General features: G+C 39.1%; 1 protein-coding gene across 11 annotated transcripts in view; it reads left to right on the forward strand.

The window, feature by feature from the left end:
* The window catches only part of ORC2 (origin recognition complex subunit 2), a 94,283-nt gene that overhangs the window by 57,721 nt on the left and 20,063 nt on the right, over positions 1-16,499 (forward strand). For 5 of the 11 annotated variants that reach the window (XM_071216192.1, XM_071216197.1, XM_071216191.1 and 2 more), the window contains one exon: positions 11,294-11,445. In XM_071216192.1, coding sequence (XP_071072293.1) covers positions 11,294-11,431 — 138 coding nt within the window. In that variant the 3' untranslated portion in view covers positions 11,432-11,445. Of the gene's footprint in view, positions 1-1,465; positions 3,250-11,293; positions 11,473-16,499 lie in introns of those variants that run through there. The other 6 variants (XM_004458919.4, XM_004458921.4, XM_071216196.1 and 3 more) reach the window with 3 other exon arrangements.

Genomic DNA, 16,499 nt, shown 5'->3' on the forward strand with positions numbered 1-16,499 from the left:
GGGAAATGCAAATTAAACCCACAATGGAATACCATTTTACACTCACTAGAATGGCTGTTTAAAAAAATAATAGAAAATTGAAAACTGCAAGTGTTGGAGAGGACATGGAGAAAAAGGAAAACTCATTTATTGCTGATGGGGATGTAAAATGGTATAGCCACTGTAGTAGAAGGTAGTTTGGCAGTTCTTCAGGAAGTTTAAAGATAAAATTACCATATGACACAGCAATCTCATGTCAAGGTACATACCCAAAAGAATTGAAAGCAGTGACTGGAAAAGATACCTGCATACTGATGTTGATAGTGGCATTATTAACAATTGCCAAAGATGGAAGCAACCCAAGTATCCACAAACGTGAAGGAATAAACAGAATGTGGTATGTATACATAATGGAATATTTTTCAGCCATAAAAACAAATGTAGTTCTTATCCATGCAACAACATGGATGAACCTTGAACACATTCTGTTGAGTGAAATAAGCCAGGCATAAAAGAACAAAAATTGTACAATCTCACTATGATATAATTAGAATAAGCACACGCCTAGGATCAGAATCTAGAATATAGGTTACCAGGGGACGCAGTGATAAGAAATAGGGAATTAAGGCTTAAAATACAGAGTTTCTATTGCAATGATAGAAAACTTTTGGTCATGGATGATGGTGATGGTAGTCCAAAATTATGAAATTAATTAACAGCCCTGAATTACTTATTTGAGTGTGGTTAAAAGGGAAATTTTAGGTTGTATTATATATTACTAAAATAAAAACTTTACTGCATGGAATGCCACAACATAAACAGTGAACCTTAAACAATGGACTATAGTTAATAGTTCAATTATAAAAATGTGCTTTCATCTGTTGTAATAAATGTACCACACCAATGCAAAATGGTATATGGAAACCCTGTATTTTATGCATGATTGTTCTGTGAATACATAAGCTCTCTAATCAAACAAACAAAAAATGGAGGCAGCCATTATATTATAGAAACTCTTCTGGGAAATTTAGCTGTGAAGGGTTGCAGAGGTAGAGTGATAGTTGGGGAGGAATGAAGGAGACTAATGAGGATTATTTAAAAATAGGAGATGGCTGAACATATTTAAAAGCCAATGCAAAGTGATTCAAATGAAAGGTCAAAAAATTACAGAGAAATCAATAGTGAAATAAGATTCTGGAGAGGGCAAGAGGATGAAGAAGGATATAAAGCAAAAAGAAGAAAGTAAATACCCATCTATCCACCCTCTAGTTAGACCAAGATTTAACAAAGTATTGGTCTTCCACTATAAGGTGGTTTAATTGTAAACTCACTGCAACTAAAAAGATATATGCCTGTGTGCCCTTTTACCTTGAATATTTGTATGAAATACTGTATTAAAAATCAAATCCATACATACAATGGAAATTAATGTTCAAATATCACTCTTACAAATGACTAATGTCAAGGGTAATCTTACATCCTTTAGGGAACAGACGGAGTGGAATATTTATTAATTCCTGTTGATAATGGAACATTGACTGATTTCCTGGAAAAGGAAGAAGAGGAGGTTTGACACTAACTTCTGTGGAAGAGTTGTATTCCAGCTGCCACTACTCTAGTTAAAGGTGTTGTGTTTACATCTAACATCAAATTATTTTTCCAGTGTACAAGATTTAAAATTGGGAATTAGGTGGAGATACCATTAATTAGAACTTTCAGTTAGCCTGGCTGGTGTACCATCTCTTGTACTATGCAGCTGTCCTCAAGTTGGAGAATTGTGCCTTTCATTCATTACCTCTTTGGAAGCTTCTTGCTGGAATGAACAGTGTGCTCAGGGACCATTTGGAATTGGATGTTTTTGAATTCTTTTATATTAGAGAAGATATTATTCTTAATTTTTTGAGGGCCTTTTAACACTCCCTGAGCTGATAATTTGCAAGTGTGCCTGTTCCAGAGTGTGGAAATAATGAAGACATGGGCATCATATAAATCTGTTCTATTTGTCGTTCTGTTTGTCTGAACTGATGAGCGGAATGGAGAAGGCAGATCATCTTTTACTATTTCTAAAATGGCTAACAAAAGGTGTAGACTGGGAAGAAATATCCAGCTTTCTCTGTTTGGATTTAGGCTACATACTTGGGTGGGAGGGATGCAGTGACACTATTCATTGGGATAATGCATAAAGGGTGTGTTTCCCAACTTAGAAAGCACATGAGCAATAGATCATGAAATTCAGAAGGGTTAATGTCTGTGCCATCACCTTCATGATACAAATGAGGAGCCAGGCTAGAGAAATAAAATCCTGAATTACATTTTAGTAATTGTTTTTAAAACAACAGAAAATAAAAACACATTTCAGTATTCTTGTATATTGGCATATTTTTTTTCTTTTCTTGAATAACATGTGGGTAAGTAGCATATTATTGGAAGGCTTTAAATTAATCTTGGTTTTTCCATCAAGTAGACCCAAAGATCACTGTAAGATATTTTAATTTTCCTTAAAGTGATGATTTGAAGCCTCCTAAATATTTATACAAGCCTCTTTTCTTAAGAAAGACAAAAAGGCTAACCTTGTCCACTGTTATCAGCTTATAGTCTTCACATACTATATTTCATCCTTGGAAATAAAATTCTTTGTTATAATATCACTGTAATAAAGTATGTATTCTTCCTGTCTCGTTCATTTCTTGTTAAACCCCTTTCATGGAAATATTTTTCAAAATATTTGGAATTTTTAAATCATTTCTTTGTGGTATATGATTATTTTTATGTTAAATGTATGTATTAAAGGTTTTATCTTACATATAACCACTAATCAAAAGAAATTAATTTATACATGCACATGGTTTTTAAAAAAAAATTTTTTAGTAGTACCAAATGATATTCAAAGAGAAATGAATTTCTTTCTTATAGCCCCAACTCATGTCCCTTAGGCAACCACTGATAACATTTTAAGTATTCTTTCACAGGTATTCTATGCATATGCAAGGATATTTGTCTATATATTTTTCCTTTTAAAAACATAAATGGTAACATATGATACTTCCTGGTTTGCACCTTTTTTTTTTTACTTAATATATCTAGTTTATAATATAAATTTGCAATATAAAAAATATATACAAAATCTTCAGTAGCCTAGTATGCAAAATATTGCATTTGTCCTTAAATATTTGCTGGTTTAGTTTTATAATTTTTGCATCTATACTGTGTGCACGCAGTGTGTATCAATAGTCTTTATTATTAATAAATAAAAAGCCAATTTTGGTAGAATCACTGTTTTTTTTTATCATTTGCAATACTGATTTTTCACCTAAAATATCTTGAAGTGCTTCATAAGAAATTTTATGGATGCACCTTACAGATCAGGTGAAGTTTCTGGCAGAATTATTGTATCTTCTTTCTTAATTTATGACAGTACCAGTATTGCTTAAGCTTTGTCAATTGTATCGACTACTAGAATTTCTTTTTTTTTTTTAGATTTATTTTTTATTTCTTTATTACTCCTACCCCCACCCCAGTGTTTACACTTGCTGTCTGCTCTGTGTCCATTTGCTGTGTGCCCTCTGTCTGCTCATCTTCTCTTTAGGAGGCACTGGGAACCAAATCTGGACCTCCCATGTGGGAGAGAGGCACTCAGTTGCTTGAGCCACCTCTGTCTCTCACATTGTGTCTCCTTGTTGCATCATCTTGTGTCAGCTCACCACGCCAGCCTATCGGGCCAGCCCATCGTGCCAGCTCACTGTCTTGCTGGTCTTCTCCAGGAGGCACTGGAAACCGAACCTGGAACCTCCTCATGTGGTAGGCAGGAGCTCAGTCGCTTGAGCTATATCCGCTTCCCTCTAATTTCTTCTGGCAAGACTGAACACTGTCTGAAACCATGAAAAATTTTCTGACTTGCTTATATAAAAAATTATAGTAAAAAAAAAAAATCATAATCAAAGTAGGCAAGGGGAGATGTAGACCAGACATTTACTTTTAACTAACTTGGCAAATTAGTTCTTATAATACTGCAAAATCTGGACTTTTCTAGAATCATGTTTGTTATTTGAATATATGTTATTTCACTTTTTAAAAATTACAGAATTTTAGAAATATACTCTTTTCATTTATTAACTTATTTTTAGCAAATTTAACTTCAAACGTAGAGACAGTAACATTGTTTGGAATTCATTTTTCTACATTCCAGGAGGTAGGATGGATGACTCCTTGAGCTTAGTCCTAAACAACCATCAGATGACAGTGAGTCATGACAGTCCTCTCTATTACAGATAATAAGAATTAGTAATTAAGTAAATGACTTTGTTCTCAGGCTCTTTGTAATTACTTGATATCTCCCTTAGGAAGGTTTCCAATTTTTTTTTTCTTCTTTTTTTTTTTAAGATTTATTGTATTTGTTTGTTTCTCCCCCCATCATCCTTGTTGTTTGCACTTACTGCTCGCTAACTGCTTTCTGTGTCTGCTCATCTTCTTTTTAGGAGGCACCAGGAACAGAACCTAGGACCTCCCATGTGGGAGAGAGGTGCCCAATTGCTTGAGCCACCTCCGCTCCCTGCTTGTTGTGTATCTCATTGTGTTTCCTGGTTATGTCTCCTCATTGCATCATCTCCTTGCTTCATCTTGTGGTGTCAGCTCACCATGCTAGCCGAGCAGTACATCAGTCCATTGTCTTGCTTGTCATCTTTAGGAAGCACCGAGAACCAAACCCGGGACCTCCCATGTGGTAGGCAGGTGCCCAACTGCTTGAGCTACATCTTCCTCATTTTCATTTTTCAAATTGCTTTTGAAATGTTTTAATTAATGTTGAGTACTTACTGTGTAGAAGGCTCTCTGCTAAACAGGACTTGTGAGGATAAAAAAATGAAATATTTATCAATTTATGAGGTTTTAATAACACCCTTAATATATCAGATAAAGTAAATTTGAAATGACTTACTGATGCTATGGAAAATACAAATTTAAACGTGAGTAAAATATAATGTTTATTACCAAGTTTTCATAAAAATTTGACCTATATCACTTTGGCCTTAGGCCTTTTCAGGTATTTAGCTCATCATCTTTACCTTAGCTACTCAAAGTATGGTCCTCAAACCAGCAGCATCAGTATTATTTTCATCAGCAAGTGCTCAGACCCTCCCCAAAGACTACTGAATTAATTTGCATTTTAATTAAATTTCTAGATATCGGCATGTACATTGAAATTTAAAAAGCAACTAACAATTTAGCAATTAACACCCTAAAGTAATAACTATATCTTACAGTAGCGGTTCTTAACCTTTTTTGTTCCACAGACCCCTTTGCTAGTCAGATGAAAACTACGGACCCCTTACTAAGTCCACACTCTACTGTGTATTATTTAATAAATATATCACGAAAGTGGATATGGCTCAAATGATAAGGCCTCCGCCTACCATATGGAAGGACCCGGATTTGATCCCTGGGGCCTCCTGGTGAAAAAGAAGAAGAGAGAGCGTGCCTGTATGGTGAGACAGTGCCCGCGCAGCGAGCCAAGTGTCCATGTGGGTACACGCACGGTAAGCCAAGTGCCCACGTGGTGATGCCAGTGCCCATGCAGCGAGCCAAGTGCCCATGCAGTGAGCCAGTGCCCGCACAAGTGAGTCATGCAGCAAGATGATGATGCAATAAAAGTGATGAAGGGGAGAATCAAGGTGAAGCGCAGCAGAGACCAGGAATTGAGGTGGTGCAATTGACAGGGAACCTCTCTCCACATCAGAGGTCTCCAGGATTGAATCCTGGTGAATCCTAGAGGAGAAAGCCAAGAAGAGAAGACAAAAAGAGAAATAGATACGGAAGATCACACGGTGAATGGACACAGCAAAAATAGCAGGGTGAGGGGAGAGGGACAGGGAGGGGGGGAATAAAATAAATCTTTAAAATATATATATTTATGTATATATATATCACACCCACACCAACATGTCCCAAAAAGAATAACTTTTTCTTTAATTTCATGGACCCCTTGTTAAGAAGAACCCCTGTCTTAGAGAAAGGCTCAGAAAACTTGACAACTGAAAGTGTGAATAAGGTGATACTTTGTTTAAAAAAACTACAAAGGATGTTTGCATACTAGCATGCCCATAAAGAAACTTAAAAGATTTATTATAGTAATCTCATTCTTAAAAAAAAAAAACACAATTATTTGGTGATAAGTAGGTCCAATCATAAATTCTTTAGTCCATTAGACCCTTTTATAATTCTTTCTGAAGGAATTAATATACAACCTTCAATACCATTAGATCCTTATTGCTATTGTGAGTCACCATTATAGATGAAATGACAAATACCTTAAGTGTGCTGTGCTGAGAAAAACATTTGAGGATGACTGGTCCCAGGCTGTTTCTTCAGTGTCATCTCTGGCCATGCGTTTCCTGACTCCAGCATTCCACCATCACAAATACCAGGTGAATTACTTAAGCTTTTTCATTGTATTGTGCAGTTGCTCAAGCTGTCCCTCTTGACTGAATTCTACCCCTTTTCCCCAGAAAAACTTACCCTATATTAACTTTTACATCCCTAGCACAGTTTCTTAAAACAATGCATTGTAATTATCATTGCCTATTACACAGTGTAATATTCAGTACCTTTAAGAAGTAGATTAAGAAGTGGTTAAGGAAGCGGACTTGGCCCAGTGGTTAGGGCGTCCGCCTACCACATGGGAGGTCCGCAGTTCAAACCCCGGGCCTCCTTGACCCGTGTGGAGCTGGCCCATGCGCAGTGCTGCTGCGCACAAGGAGTGCCCTGCCACACTGGTGTCCCCGCATAAGGGAGCCCCACATGCAAGGAGCGCACCGGTAAGGAGAACCACCCAGCGCCAAAGAAAGTGCAGCCTCCTTAAGAATGGCACTGCCACATGGAGAAATGACACAACAAGATGACGCAGCAAAAAGAAACACAGATTCCCGTGTTGCTGACAACAACAGAAGCAGACAAAGAAGACGCAGCAAATAGACACAGAGAACAGACAACCAGGGTGGGGGCGGGTGGGGAAGGGGAGAGAAATAAATAAATCTTAAAAAAAAGAGAAAAGAACAGAAATATTTTTTAAAAAAGAAGTGGTTAAGCACACAGACTCTGAGACCAGGCTTCCTGGTTTGTATCCTAGCTCCATCACTTCCTAGCTTTGTGGTCTTGGGCAAACTACTTAACTTCTCTGTTTGAGTTTCCTTATCCGGAACATGGAAATCATAATGCCTGTATTCATGTTTATGAAAATGTTAATGTTTATAAAGCATCTAGTAGAGTGGCACAAAATTAAGGCTGTGGTTATCACTAGTAGTATTTTGAGAGCTAACTATATGTTACTAATGGAATTTTAGGCAAGTCACCTAAAAAGCAGTAAAGCAGTGGTAATATAGATAATGATTGTCTTAGTTTACCAGGGCTCCTATGACAGAAATACCACACACTGGTTAGCTTAAAAACAGGAATGTACTGGCTCAAGGTCTGGAGACTAGAAGTCCAAAATCAAAGCACAGGAAAGGACTGTCGTCTCCTGTGGTCTGTGGCATTCTGGTAATTCCAGTACTCCACCATGGTGAGACCTCTCCTCCCTGGCTTCTACATCTTGGTTATATTTTGAGACACCTTAAATTTCTTGATCCATCTTTTATAAGATGATTTTGACCTGCCTACATGTATATTATTAATGTACATGTAGCTGGAGGTGCTGCTTTTGGTGCAGACACCTCCTTAGGCCAAGAGGTAGTCTAAGGCTAAGCAGTTATCCAAGAATACCTTGGGCTAGGGAACCTATTTGTTGTATCAGCCCTTATTGACATATAGAGGAACAAGATCACACAGAGGACCCAAGGGCAAATACGGGCCTCCAGATGTTCTGTGTACCATTAAGGGTTGGTAAGTAAGCCTTTAACCCACAGCATAAAAATTAAAACTCAGAGCCAGGGTCAGCACTGACATTGTGCCAGTGGTAGGGAATGGCTTCTGGGCTGCTACTTGTATCATGACAGCCAGACTTGGTGGTGCAACTCCCTTTCCAAGAAATTGTATAATGTTTGCTCTCAGGCTTGCTCTCTGGTGCTTATCAGCTTGGGTGCTGTGCCTTGCATGGGTAATAGACACTCATGGCAGGGTAAAAGGAGGTCTTTTTTTTTTTTTTTTTTTTTTTACTGGCATCTCCCAGGTTTAGCTTCTCTTCACCTTTAAAAGTGACCCAGAACGTTCCACTGCTTGTCTGGGAGTGTTAATCTTCACTTCCTGGTGGCTCTGGCAGTGATGGGAAGTGGTCCTTGGTTAATTTATATGGCAGTGGGAAAAGGGTGACCTTCCCCTTCATGGAATGTGATCCTATCTATGGGATGCCAGTGTTTGGTTTTGGAGCACAGTCACAGCTTTATTAACAGTTTTGGCCAGTAAAGGGCCTAGAGACGATCCCTTTTGTATGTGCCCACTCTACTAGAGCATAGGAGCCTCTTAAGTCTGGAGATGCTACGAGCCCAGACCACCGGCTAGTAGGGGAAGCTTGGGGACCTAACTGGCAGTCTCTGAAGGACCTGCCAGATATGCTGTATAGGAATGAATTTTAGGTTGCCTATCAGCAGTGTCATTGAACAGTGAGTCAAGCATGCGTGAAAAGGTTGAGGCTGCAATCTATTTCCAAATGTGGCTCTCCCCACAAGGGCTTTCCTTGTATGAGAAAAATTGTTGTTTCCATTGGCCTGATCCTACTGCCAACCCTTGGGCCACTGCCCAAGAATCAATGAAGATTTGGAGATTGGGAACTGGCAGCTCTGAGAGCATTCTAGAGGGCTAATGGGCCAACTTCCAGCTTTGCCAATTGTACAGACCCCAAACAGCCATGTTGGGTAAGTGGGATGTTTAAGGCCAGGTGATATTCCATGGTCCCCCCAGCAAGTTGCGTTGCATACTTGAGTGTAAATGACATGAGAATGTTGCCATTGGTGAGATATACCAACTCCCTTTCCATATCAGACAGCTGGTCCCAAAGGGCTCCCCATTTCCCTAGTGGAGGGAGCAGTGCAGACACCATCACATTTCAGGATACGTGGGTAAGGGCTGAGCATGGGGAAAACCACATCCTCCTGTAATTTGAAAAGCCTCTGTTTATCAGGTTTAGCCTTCTACTGTAGGTACCATTTCCATTTTGCCAGTGACACTTTAGTGGCTGTGCAGAACTGCTGCTGGGAATTCTCTTACCTGTGGCATTATGGGAATCTGCATATACAAGTTGACCAGTTGTGACCCTATAAACTAGAATCTGCCCTTTCTAATGGAGCTTATCAGATGGCAAACAGGGAGGGCCTCTTAATTTAAAAAAAAAACCATAGGGAGCCATTTTTTGGCCATACTTAGACCAAAGACTCCAAGACTAAAATCTATTCCTGGTGGGACAAGAGGCATGACTCAGGAAATGGCCTGTTGTACCAATTCTAAGGTGTGTGGTTGGGGCTCTCCCAAGTGGAAAGCAGCAGATTTACTTGTAATTTTGTATATGAGCTGTAAGAGAGTGAGGGATGTGGGGTGTGCTACCTCCAGAGTATAAATAGTCCTAATAGGTGTTGTTCGTATCTTAGTGTCTGCAGTGGGCTTGCATTTGCCGGGGGAGGGATCATTCTGCCCTTAGAGGACCAGATGATGCCCAGGAATTTGAGTTTGACACATTTGTTTTCTGAGGTGCTCTTGTCCAACTCACTCCTGTCAATGGTACTGAGTGTGACTAGGTACTCTTGGAGGGCCTCTATAGCAGTGCTCTTTAATCAGAGGTTATATAGTGTCAATATTTAGCATTTTTTTGTTTCTAGTGACAGTTTGTTAAGATCTGGGTGGCAGTGGCTAGAATTCTTTAGTTACTGGCACTGGTAAAATATGTTGCCCAAATAATAACAGCAGAACAATTGCCTGTGCTCCTGAGTATATTTTTTATTAATTAGATGATTTTAGTAATGGGAGTTGTGATCACAGGACCTGTGCATTAAGGTTGCAATGATTCATAGTCACTTGCCCTTCACTGGTGGAAGCTTTAAGAACTGGCCCTACATATGGGGAGATGGTAGGTACAACTCCCTTTTTTTTTTTTGAGATTATAGGTCCCACAGTACCTCATTTCAAATAATATTGCAGCATTTACCACCTTGATTGGCAGGGGCAGTTCCACGGGGGTCCCATTTGGCATGGCCTATCAAGGGAGCCAAGGATTTGGTCTTATCTAGGCAATGTGTTAAGTGCCAAAACCTATAATGGGGTAAGAGCAAAAGGAGCTGCCACTAGGAGCAGCTGTTTAATAAGAATTGTTCTAACTGATGGGGAGGTGGGTGTGGTCTCAGCTGTTGATATGCAGAAAAGGTAGGACCCTCCAGGGGAGAGGCCATGTGGCCCCCCGTAGGGTGGCCTGGGTTGTGGGTTCAGTCCCCTTCATACCCTGCCAATAGCACCACCCCATTCATAGCCTAGTAAATGGTATAAGCCATGCTGATAAGGTTGAGCAAGGCTATCTGGCAATTGAGGAGTTGGGGAGAGTTTCCTTTAAGAAAATTTTCCAGGGAAACGGACTTTGGCCCAGTGGTTAGGGCGTCCGTCTACCACATGGGAGACCCGGGGTTCAAACCCCGGGCCTCCTTGACCCGTGTGGAGCTGGCCCATGCGCATCACTGCAAGGAGTGCTGTGCCACACAGGGGTGTCCCCCGCGAAGGGGAGCCCCACGCGCAAGGAGTGCGCCCCGTAAGGAGAGCCGGGCAGCGCAAAAGAAAGTCCAGCCTGCCCAGGGATGGCGCCGCCCACACTTCCCGTGCCGCTGACGACAACAGAAGCGGACAAAGAAACAAGACACAGCAAAAAGACACAGAAAACAGACAACCGGGGGAGGGGAATTAAATAAATAAATAAATAAATCTTAAAAAAAAAAAAGAAAATTTTCCATGGCCCTGTATCAAAGGAAGGTTAGAATACTGGTTTGACATCTTTATTCTTTTTCAATATATAGATATGTAGGCTATAAAATTCCCTCTAATCACTGCTTTACATTCATCTCAAAGCATTTTCTGGGGAGCGGATGTAGCTCAGTGGTTGAGTGCCTGCTTCCCATGTATGAGGTCCTGGGTTTTTATTCTCTGGCACCTCCTAAAAATTTTTGTTTAAAAAAGCATTTTCTAATTTCTCTTGTTATTTCTTCTTTGAGCCATTGATTACTTAGGAGTGTGTTGTTAAATTTCCACATATTTTTCAGTTTTTCAAGGCTTCCAGACTCATCCCACATCTTGACCTCAGCATCAAAGCAGCTGAGGGCAGGATGAGAAACACTGAAGTCCTGTTTCTCTGCAGAACAGAGCATTCAAGTGGGAGGAAGAGCCCTATGTTCTTGGATGCAGCAGTCTAGAGTGGAGTCTCTCCTTCACTGAGCTGGCAGAGAACAGTCTTGACTTGAATACCACAGACTCTCGCCTTATAGAGTTTTCATAGATTTTCCTGAACAGGTATTTCTTCATTTGTTGTTTACCCTTAGGAATGTTTCCAAGGCTATGATTTTTTAAATTTTTATAATTTTCACCAATTGTTTACTGGGTCAACAGAGGTCCTTATACTGTCATGCCAAAAGTCAGTCCCTGCATCTGTATATTTTTAAATTATTAATAAATCTGATTCTAAATTTGATTCTAAAATATAGTGGGAGATACGTAATACAGTAACAGGAATATATAAAGAGACTTTACACCAAAGAAGGTACAAGCTAGAAACAGGTGTTCCAGTCCCAAATTTTTTAACAAATTTACTTTGTATATTTAATAATTGAAGATATAAACAATTTAAAAATAAAAACAGTTGAATAAAAATATAATTTCTCAATTAAGTGTACTGAATACATATAATTCTTTTTAAAAATCATACAATGTTACACAGTTTATTTTGTTCATACTAACACAATCATACAGTATTTGTCCGTTTGCATATGACTTGCTTCACTTACATAATATCCTCTAGATTCATCTATGTTGTCATATGCTTTACAGCTTCATTTCTTCTTACAGCTGCATAATATTCCATCGTGTGAATACACCAGTTTGTTTATCTATTCATTGGTTGATGGACACCTGGGTTGTTTCCAACTTTTGGCAATCATGAATAACACCAGTATGAACATTGGTGTGCAGAAGTCTGTTTGTGTCACTGCGCTCAGTTCTTCTGAGTATATACCCAGAACTGCTTTGCAGGGTCACATGACAAATCTATATGCAACTTCTTTAGGAACTGCCAAACTGTCCTCCACAGTGGCTGTACCATTCTGCATTCCCACCAATAGTGAATAAGTGTTCCTCTCTCTCCACATCTCCAACACTTGTAGTTCTGTCTTTTTAATAGTGGCCATTCTGATAGGTATGAAATGATATTTGTAGTTTTGATTTGCATTTTCCTAACCATTAGTGATATTGAATATTTTTTGATACGTTTTTCTGCCATTTGTATTTTCTTCTTTGGACAAATGTCTATTCATTCCCATTTTTCAATTGGGTTGTCTTTTTATTGTTGAATTGTAACATCTCTTTATATATCCTGGATTAATAAACCCCTACTGGATATATGCTTTCCAAATATTTTCTCCCACTGAGTCGGGCTGCCTTTTCACCCTTTTGACAAAGTCCTGGGATGTGCAAAAGTCTCTAATTTTGAGGAGGTCCCATTTATCTATTTTTTTCTTTTGTTTTGGATGCTTTGGGTGTAAGGTCCAAGAAACTACCACCTACTACAAGGTCTTGAAGATGTTTCCATACATTTTCTTATAGTAGTTTTATGGCTTTTATATTTAGGTCTTTGATCCATTTTAAGTTAATTCTTGTATAAGGAATGAGATAGGGGTCCTGTTTCGTTCTTTTGGTTGTAGATATCCAGTTTGCCCAGCACCATTTGTTGGAGAGACTGTTTTATCCTGTTAATATGGACTTGGTAGATTTGTCAAAAACCAGTTGATTGTATAGCTGAGGGTTTATTTCTGGGTTCTAAATTCTATTCCACTGATGGATATGTCTGTCTTTATGCCAGTACCATGCTGTTTGGACCACTGTCATTTTGTAATGTTTCAAGGTCAGACAGTGAAATTGTTCCCACTTCGCTCTCCTTTTTTAGAATGCTTAGGGCTATTTGGGTGCACTTTTCCTTCAAAATGAACTTTTCTAATTCTGTAAAGTAAGCTGTTGGGATGTTGATTGGGATTGCGCATTAAATCTATAAATCAGATTGGGGTAGACAAACATCTTCATGATATTTATTCTTCTAATCATGAACAAGGAATTTCTTTCCATTTGTTTAGGTCTCTAATTTCTCTTAGCATTGTTTTGTAGTTTTCTGCATACAGATTCTGTACTTCCTTGGTTAAATTAACTCCTAGATATTTGAGTCTTTTTGTTGCTATTGTAAATGGAATTTTTCCCGATTCCCTCCTCAGATTGTTCAGTACTAATGTATAAAACATTACTGATTTTTGTGAGTTGATCTTGTATCCTGCCATTTTGCTGAACTCGTTTATTAGCTCAAGTAGCTTTGTTGTGGATACTTCAAGATTTTTTAAGTACAGGATCATGTCATCCACAAACAGACTTTTACTTCCTCTTTTACTATTTCGATACCTTTTTTTTTTTTCTTGTCTAATTGCCCTAGCTAGAACTTCTAGTACAATAGTGAATAACAGTGGTGACAGTGGGCATACTTGTCTTGTTCTCAATCTTAGAGGGACAGCTTTCAACTTTTCCCCATTGAGCACGATGTTGGCTCTGGGTTTTTCATATATGCCTTTTATCATATAGAGGAATTTTCCTTCTATTCCTATCTTTTGAAGTATTTTTTTATCAAAAAAATGATGCTGGATTTTGGTGAATGCCTTTTCTGAGTCGAACTGAGATGATGATGCTGTGTTTTTTTCCTTCATGTTGTTAATGTGGTGTATTACATTGATTTTCTTATGTTGAACCAGCCTTGCATACCAGGAATAAATCCCACTTGGTCATGATGTATAATTCTTTTGATATGCTATTGGGTTTGATTTGCAAGCATTTTGTTGAGAATTGTTGCATTTATGTTCATTAACGAGATTGGTCTGTAATTTTCTTGTAATATCATTATCTGGTTTTGGTATTTGGGTGATGCTGGCTTCATAAAATGTGTTGGATAATTTTCCCTCCTCTTCAATTTTTTAGAAGAATGTTAAACAGGATTAGTGTTAATTTTTTTTGAAATGCTTGGTAGAATTCGCCTGTGAAGCCATCTGGACTTGGACTTTTCCAAAGCAAGGAGATTTCTGATGATGGAGTCAATCTCTGTGTGATTAAGTTCTTGTATTTCTTGTAGTGTCAGTGTAAGTTGGTTGTGCATTTCTAGGAATTTGTCCATTTCATCTAAATTGTCTAGTTTGTTGGCATATAGTTTCTCATAATTACCTCTTATGATCCTTTTTATTTCTGAGGGGTGAATCATAACTTCCCCCCTTTCATTTCTGATTGTATTTATTTGCATCTTTTTTCTTTTGTTAGTCTAGCTAGGGCTTTGTCAATTTTATTGATCTTCTCTAAGAACCAGCTTTTGGTTTTGTTGATTTTCTTTCGTTGTTCTCAATTTCATTTATTTCTGCTCTAATCTTTACTATCTTTCCTTCTGTTTGCTTTGGGATTGGTTTGCTTTTTCTAGTTTCTCTAGTTGTTCAGTTAAACATTTACATTTAGTTCTGTCTTTTTAATATAGGCATTTAAGGTTGTAATTACTCTCTCAAGACTGCCTTCATTGTGTCCCGTAACTTTTGATAAATTGTTTTTTTCATTTCTCTCAATATATTTTCTGATTTCACTTACAATTTTGACTATTTAGCAGTGTGTTTCTCAGCCACCAGACATTTGAAAATTTACTTTTTTTGTTTACTCCTGATTTCCAGGTTCATACCATTATGATTTGAGAAGGTGCTTTGTATAATTTCAATCTTTTAAGATTTATTTAGAGCTGCATTGTGCCCCAATATGTGGTCTATCCTGGAGAAAGAGCGATGGGCACTTGAGAAAAATAACTCACTCAGTTTGCATGAATTGTTCTGTATGTGTCTGTGAACTCATTTATCATATTGTTCAAGTTCTCTGTTTCATTGTTGATCTGTTGTCTAGTTGTTGAATCTAATGGTGTGAGTAGGGTGTTGAAGTCTCCAACAATTATTGTAGAGATGTCTATTTCTCCCTTCAGTTTTGCCAGTTTGTTTCATGTATTTTGGGGCACCCTGGTTAGGTGTACAGATATTTATGACTGTTATATCTTCCTGTTGGAATGCCCTTTTATTAATCTATCATTCCATTCTTTGCTCTTTTCTCTCTTCAGATTCAGCTGTTCTGTCTTCTGTATCACTCTTTCTTCTGTTACTTCGATTCTGCTTGTATGCCTCTATTTGATCTCACCTATTGTGCCTTTCATTCCCATGAGCTCTGTTATATTTCTATTCAGGATTTCTTTTCTTTTTTGTTTTTTAAGATTTATTTTTTATTTCTCTTCCTTTCTTTCCCTCCCAGTTGTCTGCTCTCTGAATCCATTCGCTGCATGCTGTTCTGTGACCGCTTCCATCCTTATCAGCGGCACCTGGAATCTGTGCCTCTTCTTGCTGAGTCATCTTGTTGTGTCAGCTCTCCATGTGTGCAGTGCCACTCCTGGGCAGGCTGCACCTTCTTTCGCGCTGGGCGGCTGCCCTCACCGGGTGCGCTCCTTGCGCGTTGGGCTCCCCCATGCGGGGGACACCCCTGCATGGCAGGGCACTCCTTGCATGCATCAGCACTGCACATGGGCCAGCTACACACAGGTCAAGGAGGCCCGGGATTTGAACCACGGACCCCCCATGTGGTAGGTGGACACCCCATCCATTAGGCCAAGTCCGCTTCACTCTATTCAAGATTTCAAATTCCTCTTTGCACTTGCTCAGTGTCCTCTTAATGTCATTTATCTCTTTAGCCATATCATCTTTCAATTCTTTGATTTTGGAAATTTGTGCACATCTCACTAATTAGTTCTCTCAAATCCTGTGTCTCTTCTGGGGCTTTGGTATATTCCTTTTCTTGGGCCATGTCTCCCATTTTCTTAGTATGGCTCATAATTTTCTGCTGATGTCTAGGCATCTGATTGGGATTGTGAGATTCCTCAGATGCTCAGTCCTGGTTAGGAGAGGAGGAGATTGGGAGGGTTGTATATCTTTAGTCCCTTGCTGGCTCCCAAGACTGGCTCCCAAGGCCAAGGCATGGCCCCGTCTGGCCTAGAAGGGCCCCTGGGACACAGGAGACCAAATCTGTGAGTCAAAAGCTCTCTCTCCCCTTTCCTGGGGTGTCCTCAACAATTAGTCCCAGCTAGAAGAGAGGGAGGTTGCAAGAGTTGGATTTCTCCAGTCCTGTGCTAGCTCCCCAGGCAAACTACAGTGTAGTCCCACCTGGCTGGAAGGGCTGGTGGGACAGTGAACCAAATTTGCAGGTAATGAGCTGAGTCAACCTTAGGCTGTGTCCCTCTCTCCCCTCTCCTGGGA

This window comes from Dasypus novemcinctus, chromosome 7, assembly GCF_030445035.2.
Source record: "Dasypus novemcinctus isolate mDasNov1 chromosome 7, mDasNov1.1.hap2, whole genome shotgun sequence".
NCBI lineage: Eukaryota > Metazoa > Chordata > Mammalia > Cingulata > Dasypodidae > Dasypus > Dasypus novemcinctus.